The sequence below is a fragment of the Podarcis gaigeae genome, assembly GCF_964106915.1.
Source record: "Podarcis gaigeae genome assembly, chromosome: 6".
Classification (NCBI taxonomy): domain Eukaryota; kingdom Metazoa; phylum Chordata; class Lepidosauria; order Squamata; family Lacertidae; genus Podarcis; species Podarcis gaigeae.
This window is the reverse complement of record NC_139682.1, coordinates 9,141,940-9,159,974: the sequence shown is the minus strand read 5'-3', so window position 1 is coordinate 9,159,974 and position 18,035 is coordinate 9,141,940. Positions and strand designations below refer to the sequence as shown.

At 39.4% G+C, this 18,035-nt stretch overlaps 1 protein-coding gene and 1 long non-coding RNA gene across 12 annotated transcripts in view; one reads left to right on the top strand and one right to left on the bottom strand.

Moving 5' to 3' along the window:
• DIDO1 (death inducer-obliterator 1) overlaps positions 1–18,035 on the bottom strand; it is a 67,035-nt gene that overhangs the window by 21,921 nt on the left and 27,079 nt on the right. For 10 of the 11 annotated variants that reach the window (XM_083744090.1, XM_083744080.1, XM_083744082.1 and 7 more), the window contains 2 exons: positions 17,712–17,937; positions 236–716 (listed from right to left, as the gene is read on the bottom strand). In XM_083744090.1, coding sequence (XP_083600216.1) covers positions 236–716; positions 17,712–17,937 — 707 coding nt within the window. The remainder of the gene's footprint in view (positions 1–235; positions 717–17,711; positions 17,938–18,035) is intronic. The other variant, XM_083744086.1, reaches the window with a different exon arrangement.
• LOC310847221 overlaps positions 1–18,035 on the top strand; it is a 55,189-nt gene that overhangs the window by 25,766 nt on the left and 11,388 nt on the right. Inside the window, exons 8-13 of the long non-coding RNA XR_014565674.1 lie at positions 727–807; positions 3,938–4,054; positions 11,776–11,994; positions 12,129–12,439; positions 15,514–15,609; positions 17,898–18,006. This is a non-coding gene — a long non-coding RNA (uncharacterized lncRNA). The remainder of the gene's footprint in view (positions 1–726; positions 808–3,937; positions 4,055–11,775; positions 11,995–12,128; positions 12,440–15,513; positions 15,610–17,897; positions 18,007–18,035) is intronic.

Here is an 18,035-nt window from a genome sequence, read left to right as displayed (position 1 = left end):
GGGGCCTTCTATTCTTGTTTAAAACCTTCAAGAAATGTTGACATTTACTAAGGTATTTCCTTCTCAGTCAAAAATATTCACAACTATTTTAGCACTAAACTTATTTCAGATACATTATCTAAAGTGCTATGAAAGGTGAGAAGAGATGAATATCACTGTTCACGCAGCATTACAACTAATGATTATCCTAAACTATACAGATTATTTGCACAGAGCAAGTGCACTTAGTGCCTACCTTTTCCACAATATCTCCTTAAGGGATCTCCGTATATTTTGGCGAATCTGAGAGTTAGGCTGTGATGGACTAGCACTTGCAGATTTTGCTTGTGTAGCTGAGGAAGTTGTTGAAGAAGCAGAGGACACCATGGGCTTCCTGAGTCCTCCACCAACGCTTGAAGAGGAAATTGTTTTTTTATAAACTGAGGATGTAGCATAGGACAAAGGTGAAGGCTTTGATGATGACACATTGCTTGATGTAGGTGGACCAGTTGAAAGTGAAGATTTCTTAGGTATCACCCCTTTGAAACCTGCGGCAGAGTATTTAATTGGATGCTTAGAACTAGTAAACGTAGAGGGTTTCTTTAAGGGCAGATTTCTGCTTTGGGTAGACACCGCAGAAGTGGGTTGAGACGCTGCAGTAGTTGACACAACCATTTTCTTTGATGCTACTGAAGATTCAGCTGGCTTATCCTCATTCTTACGTTCTTCTTTCTGTGCTGTTAACAGGAACAAAACACAATAAATTATATTTTTTTCAACAGGTGCAGCAAAGATTCAACAAGAGACATGATCCAGTAAGCCAAACATGTGCGTAATTCTTTTTATGAAAATAAAGAGATTAAAGAAGATCAATTTAGGCTAGATTATGGACAAACAATATTTGTTGTCTAAAGCTATCTTATAGAAATGATAGAAACTTATATTGGTTTTATGAAGAAGGTGCCTTATTTTTGTACAAATTGATTTGACACAATAAACTTGCAAGACACAGGGAGAGATGGGCTGTGCCCATGATGCAAATGAATCATGCCCAATGAATCATGCCCAAAGTTTACCAACAGGAAAGGATACAATCTCATAAGGAGAGAAAACATATCAAAAAGAAAGCTATTTCAAATACGTGTTTTTCACACTTTTAAAACAAAAGTAAATCCATCTTCAAAGATTGCACACATGAGCTAACGTTAAGCTAACACATATACAAAACAGCAAGTATAAGGCTCAGGCATACAAGCTGTTTTTTAAGGAAAAGAAGAATATGCACTTTCTAAATCATGCAAACAATTCTAACATTTATTATACTTGTATCAGATATGTTGAATTATCAGTGTGAAGTAATGGCCACAACACATCAAACCAAATATTTAAGCTGAATGTTTTAAAAGAGCACTCGTTAGAATACCATCTGACTAAACAAAGATGATTTTATTGCATCTCTCCCCATTTCACCTGAAACACTTTAGAATTCTGCTTGTAACATCATGCGAATTCTTGCATCATAACATCAGTTTTCATTCCTACCTGTATATGTGTGGCCGCAATCAACCACAACTTTCAACACATGCTCAGTAAGAAACTTGTAGGATATTATGTAACATATTATGATATTCACAAGTGTTTTCTGTAAATAAGTGCCTCCCTCGAAAACAAACATTTGCCTTAAAATGAAATTGCAAGGTTCTATTTAAACTATAGAAACTAAGGTATCTAGATATATAATGCACATGTGAAATAACTCACATTCAAAAGAAAAATAACCTCTATTAACAATGGAATAGATCTGGACAATGGTTGGAATGAGGAACAGTATAACACTCGTTAACAGAAGGAATGTAGTGTGAACTGTTTGTTATTATGCAGTTTTCAGTCATCGTTTTTAAAGCAGCATCTTAAAACAGGCCGTAATTTTGGTAGCTGAAAACCATACTTGCTAAAAATCTCTAAACAGACATCTGAAACCTATTCTCATTAGAGGTATTTAAATATGATCTCTGAAGTAACATTGAATGAGAGATCTGCTCTTCTACAAATTCATTAGGTATTATGTACTCACGTTTAGCAATGTGCTTTAGTTATTCCAAGGTAAACAATCTTTGTGGCTTTTGTTGCAGCTGCCTCTGCAAAGTGCTGCTATCTTGAGCAAATGAGTTTATGTAATTACTACAGTAGGAGTAAAACTTTGCATTCATTAATGTTTAGCATACTGGATGGGATCAGAGTCCAACCACATCAGATAATTCAAAATACTCACGGTGAGCTAGTGTTCTGACCACTCGATCGAGTTGGTGTATCTATATGTATGATAGCATTGTGAATGGCATGGCACTTATTGCCAGATTGAGAAAAGCCACTGATGTTTGCATTTGCGATTAGGCTGTTTCATGTGATTTAGTTGAAATAAGTGAATAAATACTCCTGTTGAAGAGAATACTATGCCCTTACTATAAATAGTTCTTTACAGAGGTTCAAGAGCAATAGGAGATAAGCACAATAATCTTGATGTTTATACTATAATGTTTATACTTCTGAAAAATTATACAGAACTCGCTTTTCAGAAAGGAATATTTAACCGCAGAAATGTTTTGTAATCTAAGATTGTTACCTTGCCTTTCTTTAGCAGTAAAAGCTTTTGTGTAAGGACACCAAGTGGATACAACCCATAGAGTTACACACACAACTATGTGTGTTCCAAGGTCGGCTTGTGGCAGCAGCACAGCACGAACCGTTGACACTGAGTTAGCATTCTGACCATGGCATCCCATACTAAATAACCACATGGCAGAACAGTGGTCCAATAAAACCAGGTTGCTAGAAAGACAAATTCTAATGCCTATGGTTCCAAGTTAAAACTCAAATCTTTAGCATTTAAATAATTTTAATTTAGAGTTTCGAAACTTGCAAGTTACGTTTCATATGGAGACAATAAAAATATGTACTAATTTATTTGCAATAAATTAGAATCTGGCAATAGCACAGCGCAAACACAGGACTTGCAAATTCTGGGAAAGCTCAGAATATATCATTTGGTGTAAACTGCAGCATTCTTTTTATTTTTAGATCAAGTTTCTGTACCTTATTGTTGATACACCTTAAATCATGTGGACAATGCACCCTTGACAAAAAATGTTTTGCCTTTTTATAATTGAGTAATACTGGGAGCCATTTTGGACAGTTTGCTGTGGGAAAGTGGCATATAAACTAGACACCTCTGATGTCTAGTGTGGGAGAAGTGGGGGTTTGGCATAGGGTCTCATTGAAACATAACTCTGCTCTTACGCACAAACTGGTTTGAAGAATGGCTGGTGGTTTGAGCCAACCAAGGGACAGCTATGATCAGGATTCCTGCATTGCAGGGGGTTGGACTAGATGACCCTTGAGGTCCCTTCCAACTCTGCAGCTCTGTGATGCCAAGTTATAAAACATATACAGAAAATGTTAGATAAACCATATATAGGAAAAATAGATCACCTTCAGGAAATGCTTTTCAGCTTGCCTTCTTGTAAACAAAAGATCCTGAGATGCTCTTTTGTGTAACGAGTGTTCTCTTATAGAAGAGACACAGAGTCTCCCAAGGGCTGCAGTAAATTCTCTCAGGAAATGCAGGATTAAGACTTTATTTTTTTTCCAAATGGCTATGGTACTTTTTTGCTACTGAAACTTGCATTTAGTTTAAGTTGTTGGTTTTACATCTGAAAAGTTAACAGGATCTAACCTCTTCTTCTTTTTTCCATTTTAGCAGTTGAACACTGACAGCCTGAAAAATACTGGCATATCTGCAAAAGCCACTATGCAAATGATTAGACACAACAGGAGGCATTTGCCGCACAGTAGCAAGCTTTCTGTTTTCTTCAGCTGTAGCATAAACAAATCTACCAAAGCAATTGGGAGTTGAAGTAACTAAGAACCTAGTTTTTCACTCTTTCATTTTAACTTCCAGGTAACTGACCATGCCAGCTACGTCCCTTCTGGCTGTGACGGGTGGAAGAGTTGTGAGGAATTTACAGCAGCCACAGAGTGACAACACACTATGGGCTTCCCTGCTTATGCATACAAAGTAAGGTATTAATTCAATTTCTTGCCTGCCCTTCTTCACAAGGTCCCGGGGGTTATTTGGCATTAACAATTCTGAAGCACATGTATTTCATCATAAAAAACCACCCACCCAGCCTGTCAAGATGTGTTGAGAAATTCCTGCAATCTATGAATACAAGGGCCCGTACTAGTTTTACTGTGTTTTTATGTAGTATCAAACCCTTCCCATGAAAGTAACTCAAATGCTACATTTTAAGAATGAGGGCTGAAGTGTATGGTCTGGAATCGCCTGATGCAGAATTGATGAAGTGAAGATGATATAGACCTTTTTAGTCTCTTGACCAGGAAACCACTGAAGGCCCCATATAAGGAAAGGGCAAGAAAAACACTACTGGAGGCAGGGATCCAGGTTTAGGGAGATAAAATCGCCTAAGAACCCAAGAGCAACAGATGAGCAAATACTGAGAAAGGACACCTGATTCTAGAACAGACTAGACAGCCAAACATAAAATCCCAACATGTGTACTTGGCCTGATTTTTCTGCCCTCTTTTCTCCCGTTACTGCTCATACTTGTGCATTGCCACAGCAACGTACGCATATTTTGTGTCTTGGAGGATAAGAGCGGGACAGAGAAAAACAAACAAGCTGTATCCTCAGGCACGACACAAGAGAAAAACACTCCAGAACAGATGGGGTCTCAAATTGCCTGCAGGCTTGTTGTGTTCCCATCCGTGAAATGAGGGCTGGGGGCTTTGAAAACAAGAATAATTGCAGAGCTGCAGTCCAGGGCAGGGGCGCAGAGAGAACGGCTGCAACAGATGTCAGCCCTGATCTGTTGTTTGTGGGCAGGAAGCTTTGAGGCCTTGAAGGTGAAGAGGGAAGATCAACAGCGATAGCACAGAAGCTGCATGACAATCGTATTGGTGCCCAACTAAGCAGCTACCTGGAGACACAGCTAGCTGCTACTGTAAGGGGGACTCCATCCTATCCTATCCAGTGTCCACATCTTCATACCAACTAAACAACTCCATCCAGACATTTTGGGGCAAAGTAGTTTACAGTGTTTGCCTGCAGATGCTCAAAGGCTGGCGATCACCGTATGTAGAATTAAGGGAATTATATTCACAAATTCCAATAAATGTTACTTGCAGCTGCTTTTGTAAAATCACTTCTACTGACACATGGTTTTAGTGGTCTTCGTAAGTTGAATACTAAGTGGTGACCATTCTTTTGGGCAAATCAAGTCAAAAGTATGAAAAAATGTCATTCAGGTGCACATTATACCAAGCAGGGGTCTGCTGTGGAGTTTACGGAACTGAGCAGTAGGAAGGAGTGCAGGACTGACCATAGCCACCAACCCAAATAAAATTTTCTTAAGATTCAAATTGTAGCGGATCTTAATATAGAAGGCTATTACACTAGACTAACACAATCTAGACAATCACTTCTATTAACTGTACAATTCACATTCCACTCCACAAGCCTGCACAGATTACTCTGGTCCATAATCTGGGACAGAGTGGTCCAACCTCCCAAAGTGTGTGGCAAGAGTACTTTGACGCAGAAACCAGAGGCTCCAGAGTGAATCAAATTCTTATATTGCTACTTAAGTATTTGCAATATAGCTAATATTATTTAATATACACCATTAGTATATTTAAGTATAAGCATAATGGGACCTACTCCCAAGTTAGTATGCGCTGAATCAGTGTGCTAGGCTATGATCCGCAAAATAGGATTGTAACTCCATGTGTGGTCAAAATGCAGTGCAAGAGTTAAGCAAATATGTGGAGGTATTCAGTTGTTCATTATCAGTGTGTGGAAAATACTTCTCTCCTGTTAATACATTATTCTATTGTCTCTTATATATACACAGAGCAATCCTGGGCAAGGTTAAGAGGATGCAGCGGGGGAGGGCTGGCCCGTTTGGCCTTGAAGGGGATGAGAGAGACAAGCGCCTTTGCCGTTTGTTTTCTTGTGTGCCTCACAGCAACAAGAAAAAAAAAGCCAACTACTTGAGCCACTTTAAGAGGTCCTGAACACTGCCAAAGGCTGTCGAAAATGGCCTTGAGGGGTGCATGCAACCCCCGGGCTGCATGTTGGACCACCCTCATATAGGAAATCAAAATTGTTTGTGCATCTGTTAAACATCCATCTGAGGGGAAGTGGAGTTAATTGACAAACGGTACGACTTGGGAGTCAGGGAATTCTTGCCAACTTTTCATGGGTCTAGCCTCAGCAAGCTACACATGGCCATGATTGCATGAATATAGTCAAAAACTAGGCTCATCTTGAGTAGTCTATCTTTGTATGTGTCATTTGCTGTAAAAAGCACTGATGCAGCTGAAGGTATAGCCTAGGGGGAAGTGACCAGTAACTTTAATTAGCTGATATAAAAGGCAGAATTCTATTTCACCTAACATTGAAAGCCATCACATTGTGACTGTAAATGCAGTTCTCAAGCAAAGAGAGCCTGCATAAAATCAAAGGGGAGAGTTTAAGCAGTCTTGGACACAGCATTCATTTGCAGTGCCATTTAGTGACCTGCATTTGTTCAGATCTGTGTGATGGTATTCCGACATAGCAGAATCCCTCATAAAAACAGCTCACTGTCTAGATCAGGTGTCAGAACCTTTGGTTCTCCAGATGTTGCTGAACTACAACTCCCATCATATTTGGCCACTGGCTGTGCTTGCTGGAGTTTATCAGATTTGTAGTTCAGCAATGTCTAGAGGGTCAAACGTTCCCCACACCTAGCCTAGAACATTTGAGCTTAAACCTTTTTCCCCCTAGAAAGGCAGGAAGTACTTTCCTGTTTTGTTTTTTTTCTGTTTTGTTCAACTTTCCCCAAAGAAAGCAAATGTATAGTATTACAGCTCAACCAGAAAACCACTAACAGCTCATGCATGTATGTTATTCAGGAATGTGGTGGTGGTGGTGGTAGGAAATGCACAGAATTTCTACAAATAGGAAAGGGAAGTGACTGCATTCTACTCACAGCTATTGCACAAGGCATGCACTCACCACCATCAGTTCTGTAGGCAGTAGCTAGCTTTTGGCGTAATACTGAAGATTGCAGCTGGATGGGAATCTTAAAGGTCGCAGAAGTTTTACACAGCTTATCAATATATATGGCTTGATTATGCAGTAAAAATAATTAGTAGCACCTGTTATATACATAAAATACATAGGTAAGAGAGGTCTGCCTACTTGCCAGAGCATAGGGTATTTAGAGGGTTGAAGCTTACAGGAATGCCTATGCACAGGATTCTCACTATTTCAATTCAACAAACATTAAGATGCAGAAATCAATAGCACATTAGATAAAAAAATAACCAATTTAAATATGCCATTTAATATTTTTAAATCAGCTTTGTCATTCTTGTTTTGCTTTTTGAAAAAATCCCTGTATGTTGTTGACTCCTTAGTACTAAGTTTGGTCCCTTTCTATACTGTGCTGCGGAACTTGTGATCATTCAAATATGGCATTTCCAAACTCCCATCAGCCCCAGCCAGGATCACAAATGGTCAGGGATGGGAGCTGTAATGCAGCATTTAGAAGGCAAGAGGTTCCCCCTCCCCCCGGTTCTGTATGTGTGTCAGTTACATCCTACTAACCTTCTTTCCAGTACCATTATCTTATTTAAGTCAGTTTAGACCACACTCCTTTAAGTGCCAATTACACAACACTGGTTTATTTTACACCCTCCCCCCAGGCATGGGGTTTGTCTGCCTGCCAGTACTTTTCAAAAGAAAAACATAGTTGCATATATACTAAAGCAGCATGACCAGATTAGCCCATACTGCAATTTGTTGATATGCACATGCTCACTGGAAAAATAGGACACCCAAGTTATGTTTAGATGTCCTGTAAATTAGGTAAGGCGACAAGAAGGAAGGCAAAGGAGGCTTTAAGAGAAACCTGTTCAGCCCATTCATTGTAGATTTACTGATGGGATATAAAGTTTAGACTTGCTCATCAAGTTGTATTTGGGTAGGGAAATCTGCTCCTTCCCAATGAAATTTGGGTTAGCATTAGAATTTGGTGTGTGCAACTACAGGTTCCAACTTGCTTCCATCAGTTGCAAGAGGCGTTCAATAGAAAATGACTGCCAATTCCTTACAGTGTGCAGGCAGACCCTAGATGGGGGCACATGCATACAGGTTTAACAAACTCCCCACCTTGCCATAATTGGTACTGCAGTTCTGATACCCCTATTAGTTGTTTGCAGTTCTCATTTGATGACACCATAAGGTGTTGGAAAGTCCAGCCATAAAATTAGTCTACGTTGGTCATTCTGTTGAAAGGAGTAAGCTGCCAGTAGGCTCTCTGCCATCCTTCCTTGGAATCTTGTTTGTTCAGGGCCCATATTAGGATATTCATGTAATTTGGATTTAGGTGGCAGAGGAGAAAGTAGTTGTAATCAAGTCCTTTTTCTCCCACAAGCTAACAATTCTACACTAAGCTCATGCTGACAATACCGAGACATTGGGAAGTGATTCAATAGTCCCCAGAGGGGATCTTCTTTCACTTTAGGAGGAGTGATGAAACTAGTCACAAATGAATCTAAAGTCCTATGGTTAGCAACTGAACAGTGTGCTCCATTAATGAATGCAACATTACATGCTCCAATAGTGGAAATGCCAGTTGGCTGGTCAGCAATTACCCTCCAATTACCTAAAATATCAAAACATCCCTAGCAGTTTCATTGGTAGACTGGCAACTTCCATAAGAAGGGAAAAAGAACACACTACCTTTCCTCAATTGCTGAATAGCAAACATGACTATGTTGAGGGTGCCAAGCACATCATCTGTGTAGGCACATAATGTGGTACACATGTTTAAGCCTTTGTTTGCAAGCCCATATAGAGTCAGGTTCTGTATACCATCATCAAAAAGCATATGTATCTTTCTAAGTGAATACCACAAAAATATGAGCCAGTAAACAGAGATTTTAAAACATTATATGGAAGGTTGACTGGGGGAGGTGCAGAAAGGTCATATAATTTAAATCTTCTTCATGTCTAGAACTTGGCATACTTATTCATCATATATGGCTTCTTCAAAAAGTATTCACTTTAGATATGATAGTAACAATCAGATTAAATGTGGTTTCCAGGTTTACCCAGTGACACTAATTCATGGCAAGGATGAAAATCACAAAATCACACCCAGCGTACTTTTCAGATTTCTAGAAATTTCAGCTTAATCAAGTTTCTAGCCCTCATGAAAATAAATGTCTGTTGTAGTATGTATATGGAGCTGCTTCGCATAGATGACCTCAGAGCTCACCTACCAGTCCACACACGACTCCCCATCTTGTCTTCTACTGCACGATTCTCTAATGATTTCAGAAAAGCTAACCTTTCAGAAGTAGTTTTGAGTGAACTACCACTGTTGCAGATTCAGTTCAAAGAGCACCTACATTTGACTTAGAAATTTGACTTTGCTTACAAAAAAATAACCAAATCTGTGAAATGGCTAACTTAATAATTTGTATCAGATGAAACCAGGAGCACTTTATTAAAAAACAAAACAAAAAAAACCTCATCTAAAACAAAGGCATGAATCTAATTTTCTCCTTGTGAAATGGCAATCATGTTCTTGCCAAATTGTGGGAAATTATGTGCGCTAAGAATACCCTACCTGAAATACCAATTTGAAACCATTTCAGCAAAGCACAGGCGGTTAGTAGTTCTGTTGAGATGATTATGCATCACAACACCTGCACATGACTGCTTCTCAAACATTGCTGCCCATATTATTTGGATACCATGCAACAATGCAAAATTTCAGTAATAAAGCTAGGGCCAAAATGCTTTGGTAACCACTGCACCGGTAGCCTGTTATTACACTGCTGCCTCAAGTAACTGGTTGAAATAGGGCAAATCAACCCCATGATCCAGTTGTACACTCTTAGTATCACATGAAATGTAAACTGCAGTAACAGGGCTCAGGTGGCATCTTCTGGCAAGAAGCAAGATTTAGTATCATGAGTGAGATAGTTGGTAAGCATCGTGAGGATTGTCAATGCGAGCTCCGCTTAGGTTGATTTGAGAATTTAGTACATGGATTGTGCTAGTTTTGTTTGCTGTAGCTAAAATGTACAAAAATCCCAAATGCATTTCATTGCAGATTTCTGAGAAAGCAGTTTCTGCCAAGTCTCCGTGTGGCACAATTTGCAATAATCTAATGTTTCCCAGCGAGTGGCTTAAGAGAATCTTGTGTGCTGTTCTCGGGTTGCCGATTTGTGCAAGGCTAAAAGTAGATGGGAACCTCTGCAGGCCTTATTTGTCTCAAGAAACCAGATGGTCAGAATGGGGAGTAGTTTGCTCTCATTCCAACTCCCCTAAAAGCCAAGATGGCTTTTTACTCAATTTACTGTTTCCCTTTTGCTAAACAGGGAAACTGAAATAGAAGGCTAAGCTAGTAATTCACTAGTAGTGTGTGGAAGATCTTACTAACTGCATAGACAAACCGTCTTATCAAAGGGCCAAACTTGAGGTAATTTTCATATGATGCTAATCACATATGCCTAATCAGTTCTAGTATTCATTGGATTTTCCTAACTTTTTATTGTGCACTGAAAATATTTATATGCAGCCCTATTACAGAATTGTGCTATGGAGTGTGTAATGTTCTCTTTAACAGAGAACATCCAGTCCATTTAAGACAATGGAAGTGGAATGTTCTTGTAGGAATGAATCCCCAGGTAAATAAAAAAGTACCCAAGCCCCCATTTACAGTGCAATAGATGGGTGTGAAGGCTTGTAGGAGGGGTATTTTAAACCCTCAAAAAGCAAAACCCATTCCAAGCACTTCCCTAATGTTGAATAGTATAAATGGCAAAGATCAGCAGGTGCTGCAGCCATTCCAGAATATTACTTACCACAAACTGTAACCAGTGTTGCCTCCACATGTTCACTGTTGGGAGATGAATGCAACACTTCAGAGCATCAGCAGCATGTAGAGCCATGCTTGAAAGACACTCAAGCACCCTAATGTAGCCCTGAGTCTTTGGTTCCTAGACGTGTCACCAAAATCTGCCTCAAATCCTCCTGTCTGCGGTTGGAGGAAGATAGTTCCTGTTATGCTTTTAAATCTGTATTATGTATCAATTATTTTTTGTTCCTGGTTCTCCTTCTGGACCCACTAAGCACCTTCTAAAGTGCATCTCCCCCCCCCCCCCACCTCAAAACACGCTGCATTGCCCACCCCTCTCGAGAGTCATCAAATCAGGATGAAAGCAAGGCTTGCTTTAAACCCAGATTCTGGACTCGCAAGTGTTATATCTGTGTCAGGATTTCTTTGTAATAGTGAGGCAAGTCTATGAGCATTTGCCCAATTCAAGTCACCCAGGACCGCTTGTTGGTTCAAACTATTTTCAGTTGTACTACTCCCCACTTGGAACAAATGTAAACTGCAACTGTTTGCGGCTGCCTACAAAGCAGGTTTCGAACTCTTATAACTTGATTAAGGCAGATTCTCTGCATTTTAACCATAATCTTCTAGATATGGGTGAATTAGTTTTCTCCAGCCTTACAAAAGGGGAACTGAAGGAAAATTAATGCTGTCTATACGCAGTGCTGTACAGAAAATAAATATAAGGCATTGCTTCATGTGTGTTTGATATAGCCTTTTAGAAATGATTAGTGATGAACCTGTTTTCAACTTAGCTGGGTAATTGTGACATGCTGTGTGATGAACTTTAACCAGCCTTATCAGTAGTGATCTACTATAGGCAGGGAAGGATAGCCGCTTTTCAGGACGGTTTTCTTCCTCTGAATCATCCAAGATGGCACCAATTGCAAATGGGACACTGAATTGGCAAGCGCTGGTGCTCAAGCTCTATGGAAACCTATCCTGGCAAGGTCTAGCATGCCTTCCTTGGGCATCTAGAATCTCATCAGTTGGCCTGTGGGACAAGAAAAATCTTCACACACTCCCAAACCCAACCCAGGTAAGTGGATGTTTCTGCAGCTTATACACCTCCCCTGCAATATGTGGTGCAGCCCACCGCTTAAGTCTTCTTGCACAGATCTTGAAGATGTAGCTCCATGGAGGGCATCTTCAGCTCCCATTCACTGCTTTCAGGCACAGTCAGAAGCCACGCAGCAGTCCAGATCTGCTCCTTTGTCTGTAATACTGGAAGTATAAGACATCAGCACGGAGAACCCCTTTTATTTGGAGGGGAGGAGGAAGAGTTCCAATTAGTCACTCAGCCAGTTTAAGGTAATGATGATAAAAAACACAAAACATATATAGTAGGAAGGAACTTTACATTCCCTTTATATTTGATTAGCGAAGAAAGAATTGAGGAGGTAGACACAAGACAGCCCCAAATGGTTGAATTACACCTGCTAACCGAGCTGGGTCACTGCTCTCATATAAGAGATTTTCTTCAGGTAAGAACTTGCCCCTGGTTCTGCACACTATGCTTACTTCTATATAACCATCTTTTTAATTCCAGGCCAGCATGTAGTTTCCTACACCTACCCAGGATGGAACATCTCGCAAATGCTCTAAGGCACAAAATATGACTTGCTCTGATCAGAACAAATGCTCAAGTGATTAGAACACTCTTCTATTTAAGCACCTGTCTGGCTGCCCCTGGTGATAAGGAATACCACATAGGCAAAGGCACAAAATTCCCTCCGGACCAATTTGTTGCAATTTTACTAGCTTCTACCCTGGCTGTGGAAAAAGGAAAGCCCCTTCCTCTTTTGCCAGCACAGAAATGCAGCAGAATACCTAGAGAGCAGGATTTTATATTGCTTGCACAGGAGGCACAGTCCCTTCTTGTACACCTAGCATATAAATCAACCAGGCTGTCAGTATTGGAAGGCTGTCAACAAATATCTCCTCTGTCAGCCTCCTACATTTTTACTAGCCTTTTTAGTCATAAAATGAAACCCTCTCATGAGTAAATGTTTTTTGCAGTTCAGTCACTAATTAACAAGGCTGGATTATTAGAGTACTCGTCCTCTTTCTAGTCCCATAACTACTACTCTCTGGTTTTCAACTATTCTCATCTGAAAAAGCTCTACAATGAGAAAACATTGAACTTCAAGGTGTTCTGCTGATTTTGAAGAAAAATTAGTGACATGCTTCCTCTACTGTTTAGAATATCCTGGTTGCATCTTGAGATGTTGCCAGCTCCTTTCTCTTCTCACCAGACCGCTAATTACTTCCTTCAATTTAAGCACTGTTAATTGACTACTACTACCTGAGAAATGGAGTTTACAACAGCACTCTGACACTACTCTTGACCTCAGTATAGATCAATGTGATGTTAAAGCATTCTAGCACTTTAAAACCAACTTTAATGGAAAGGAAGGGCTGAGGGGAGTATTAAAGACTAGTCTTGACTTATTAGAAAAAGCAGCTTAAAGCAGGACCAACTATATACTGATTTAACCATTTCATTGCTAGAATTTCTTTTTGAATTCCTTTTTGCTTATGGACCCAGCCACCCAGAGTGGCAGGTGCAACCCAATCAGATAGGTGGTGTGTTAGTAAGATATTATTTTTATAAGGGCTTGTCATATATACTTCCCCTAATTTCACTATTGCTTTTTCTTTCACAGCTTTCCACTGACAACATTTTCAACTCCCAGTGACTCTTAATAATCTAGTTTTTACAGAGAGAAATAAAAGCTACAATGAAATTGTGTTTTGAAGTCAGAAGTACATTAAAGCTTTCATTGTGGCCAGTAAATCTATCAATTTCGTTTTTCTCAACTGCAAAGGAAAAGCAGATGGTGTGTTGAAATGAGATGTTAGTTTTAAATCCTATTATCAATGTTCTGATTCTAAACAGTCAGAATCAACTAAGAACAACAAAAATTAAGAAACTTTAATCTCTCTCCTGCCCAGTAGGTGGCAGAAGGTTCATCCATCGGATTTCTGGATTGGTTTTGTAGTAAGAAGTTTCTTACCAGCACTTGAAATACTTTGTCCCATTATTTGGACTTTAATTCCACATTCTTTGTTTGTGACTACATTTGTCCTGCAGCCAACTCAAGACTGCATGGCAATGTATGACACCATCATACTTTCAGAATGACAGAGTAAAAGAATTCCCTACTGATCTGCATTAAAATGCTGCATCAAAAATGCTATCGCAATAGACACATATACATAATTATGGCAATACAGATTTGGTTTTATAGCTGTGTTTTTAATGTTGAAGTTGTGTACTGAACAGCATGTTTAAGTAATCTGAAATTCTCCTTTCCATCCTACTCTCATAAAGCAGGGTATGATTGTATATTGTTTGCTGTTAAGAAACAAATAAATTCAAGCATAGTCAAATAGCTGAACTTTTTGAATTTAATGTGGGGAACTCAGGTTCAAAACCTTGTTCAATTAGAACATTCACCGGGAAGTTACTATCTCTCAGCCTGACTTGCCTTAGAAAGCTGTTGTCAGGGTAAAATGGGATAACCCACAATAAATCACTCCAATAAGACTGAAAGAAACCCCCACTTTTTCTGGGTAACAGAAATTTTGCCTCCAGTGGCTGAGTACCTGTAAAAAGTGACAAAGGTGTGACAGGAATGTTCGGGTACAGAACACGGCTTCCCTTCCTCAGTACTTGAACAGTTTCATTGAATCATTGATAGTGACTCAATAGCCAAGGACTAGAAGTCCAAATTGAGAACTTGATCTGCTAATTCCCAACCCTCTCCCTACGAGCATTTTTTTTTAAAAAAAAATGTAATCATAGATAAGGGACATTTGATGTTATAGTAAGACACCTGTCACAGTAATAGGATATATGACGCTGAAGCTACTTCTTCCCCTCCCCACAGTACACTATCAGCCTACAAGGTATACTAGAGCAGTGTTTTTCAACCACTGTTCCGCGGCACACTAGTGTGCCGCGAGATGTTGCCTGGTGTGCCGTGGGAAACATGGAAAAATTCAAAAGATTTAAAAATAAAGTATTTTATAATTTTTCATATTTCTGTTTACTTACTATTTCATAATAAAGTAATTATAAAATACTTTCTTTGTGTTTATTTGATTCCTATTCAAGAGAATTACTTTATATATAGTCAATATAGGCACAGAGTTAAATTTTTCAACATTTTCTAATGGTGGTGTGCCTTGTGATTTTTTTCATGAAACAAGTGTGCCTTTGCCCAAAAAAGGTTGAAAAACACTGTACTAGAGCAACAGGGAATCCTTTTCCTCCCTACAGTGTTATTGTTTTGCCCAGAGCAATATGCATGGTGTCTCCTTTATTCTTTGCATCTGAAGTTCCTCAGAACAGCAGTATCATGTGTTCGCTTAATGTGTAGTAGGATCCCACTAGGTGCTGGGTGAAGTATTGAACAGAACTCTGAAAAGGACCTTACTGTACAAAATTACTCTAGAGCAGCATTTCCCCAAATCCCACACACACAGACACAAACCACCTGAAAATTACTGAGGGTCTTGGAGGACTACTTAATGATTTCTCTGTTTGTTGTAGTGACTGTGATGCACTGTGCTAGACTGTATTGTTGGAGACATGTCATGGACCACTTGAATGAAGCCTGCAGACCAGTTTGGGAACCTCTGCTCTAAAGTAACTCTAGAGTAACTTATAGCTATTATGAAAGGAAATTAGTACAGTTATCTAAGAAGTTCCCTTTACTAACATCTAATTTAAGAGTGTGATGATGTATTTAAGGTCATTTTTCAGGAAAATGAACACTCACGACCAGGCACTACAGTGCAGCGAGCATCCAATCAGCATGGGTCATAAGTACTTTAGATATATTTAGTGCAAAGACATGCAAGAGTAGATGGAGCATAGTAGGGTGCCATGTCTCTAATGCTGTAGAACTTATTGCTGTCTACCATAATAGTGTGTTTTTCAGAGATCAGAAAGGAAATGAATGAAGTTTCATGTAATGTATGTGAGATCCAGATCTACTCCATCAGGTGATGATCAATAAGACTTCTGTACATGCCCAACCCCACATAGTGCCAGGACTAATCAGTCTACAGATACAAATCTTGTATAACACTGCCTCCCAAGAAAGGGGGAGGAGTAACCACTCCTGGATAACCTCCACCACTGAAGGAGAAAGGAGTCGTTTCAATGAATGAATTTATATTTGGTAGTTTAGCAGTGATACAAATAACTTGAAGACATTCATAGAACTTACCTTGAAGTGGGAGCGGCTTCTAGAGATGGTGAAAGCTCTTCACTAAATGCAAACTAAATGAATATGTCCATTTTCAAGCATAACAGCAACGACAAAAAGATAGTTCCAACTCTAAAGTTCCCCGCTAGTTATTGGATTTCACAAAAATGCTCACATTTTGATAATGTACCAGTTAATGTACAATTGATATAGACATTTCTAAGATAAGGCTTCTCAATAGCCACTTGCCTGGCAAAGTAGCCTTGAAGTGACTAGATAAGGAAGCTTTAGTAAGCTGGAAGATAACTGGCTCTTTCAGACTGTTGTGCCAGAAGTGACCCATAGGGCTATGTGCAGGCAGGTGGACTAGCAAGCTTCGTAGATTTCGTTGAAAGGCTGGGCTGGGTTAATGAAAGTGACAAGGAGAAACAAACCTACGGGAGGTTTTAAATAAAGGTGTTTGAATCCTACATGCCTTAGATACCAAGTCCTCCTGCTCTTGGCTGCCACTGACAAGCAAAAGGCATTACTTTGTTGGTCAAACCCCCCAAAATGAAAGCAGGCCGAAATGAAAGGTGGCTTCTCCTCAAGCCCTGGAACTCCATTCTTTCAGGGTTTCACCAAAGCCATCTTCCAGTGGAAATAAAGCAAACATTTAGAGACTGTTATTTTAGTAGCAGACCTAAGAGTTTTGTCTTTTTCTACTGTTACTGTTGCAGAGCCTTATATCGGGGATTACAAATATGTCTGAAAATTTGAGCATTAAGTCCTTTACCTTTTGCCATGCAATTAAAAAAAACTGCAACACTGTTTAAATGAAGGAAGTAAAACAGGCCTAAGAGAACAATCATTTTTACATTGCAAAGCGCTAACTTACTTACCTTTATAAGCTAAACATTGCCAAAAATGTTCTTCAAATACTTTAAAGTTGTGACATTCAAGGTGAGAACTCTCCTCCTATTGTTCTACCTTGACGAATGCCTCTGACACATACCTTTCATAGATAAAAATCACTATGGTTTAAGATGGGCCTTGGAAGGAGGATCAGCCCCTCCCAAAACTCCCCAAAATTAATACCTAAAAGTTGTGTGGTTGTGTATGCATGTAAATTATCCATTTGAATCATTCAGAAACCTTGTAGACCTGACATTCCTAAGTCATAATGCAAAGGCAGATAGGGACTTAAATGAAAGTGAACAAAACAATTACTCTGTACATTATATAAACTTAGGAAACAAATAAATGTTTATCATTACCTACCTTCTATTAGAACATACCTATCATCTATGAAAAATAATAGGTTTGTTAACCTGCAAGTATACGCTTAAGTGCCATTTTATACAACCTGAGAGAAAACCCCAAGTTGTCGTTTCTATATATGAGCCTTGACACTCTCCCTGAGAGGTATGTGTGCAAATCTTTGAAGATGGGGAAAGACCGTAATTAAAACCCCTTTCTAATTTAACAGGGTCAAAAGTTGAAAGGTACTCAAGGAAAGTGTAATGATTGCAGAGGTATATCCCTGTGAAATACATACATTTGAACAACAGTGATGATGAAATGGCAGGAGTCTTTTCTGGCTTTACTGCATTATAATTATGATCGCTTGCCCAGGATGGTGTGCTGCTTTCTGAAGCTGGCTCTTTAGCAACTGTCTGAGTATTTGCTTCGGTCTTTATGGGTGCTGCCACGGTTTTCTTCATGATAATCTCTCTTTTTTCAGGAGCTGGTCTCTTCTGTGCGGAGAGAGGTTTGATACCGGCCTGTGTAACCAGCAGAACCTTAATCACTAAGTATTGCAATAATACAGTCATCATAACACAAGAGTAGAGGTCAGTTTGTTGTGTATTAGAGAACTTGC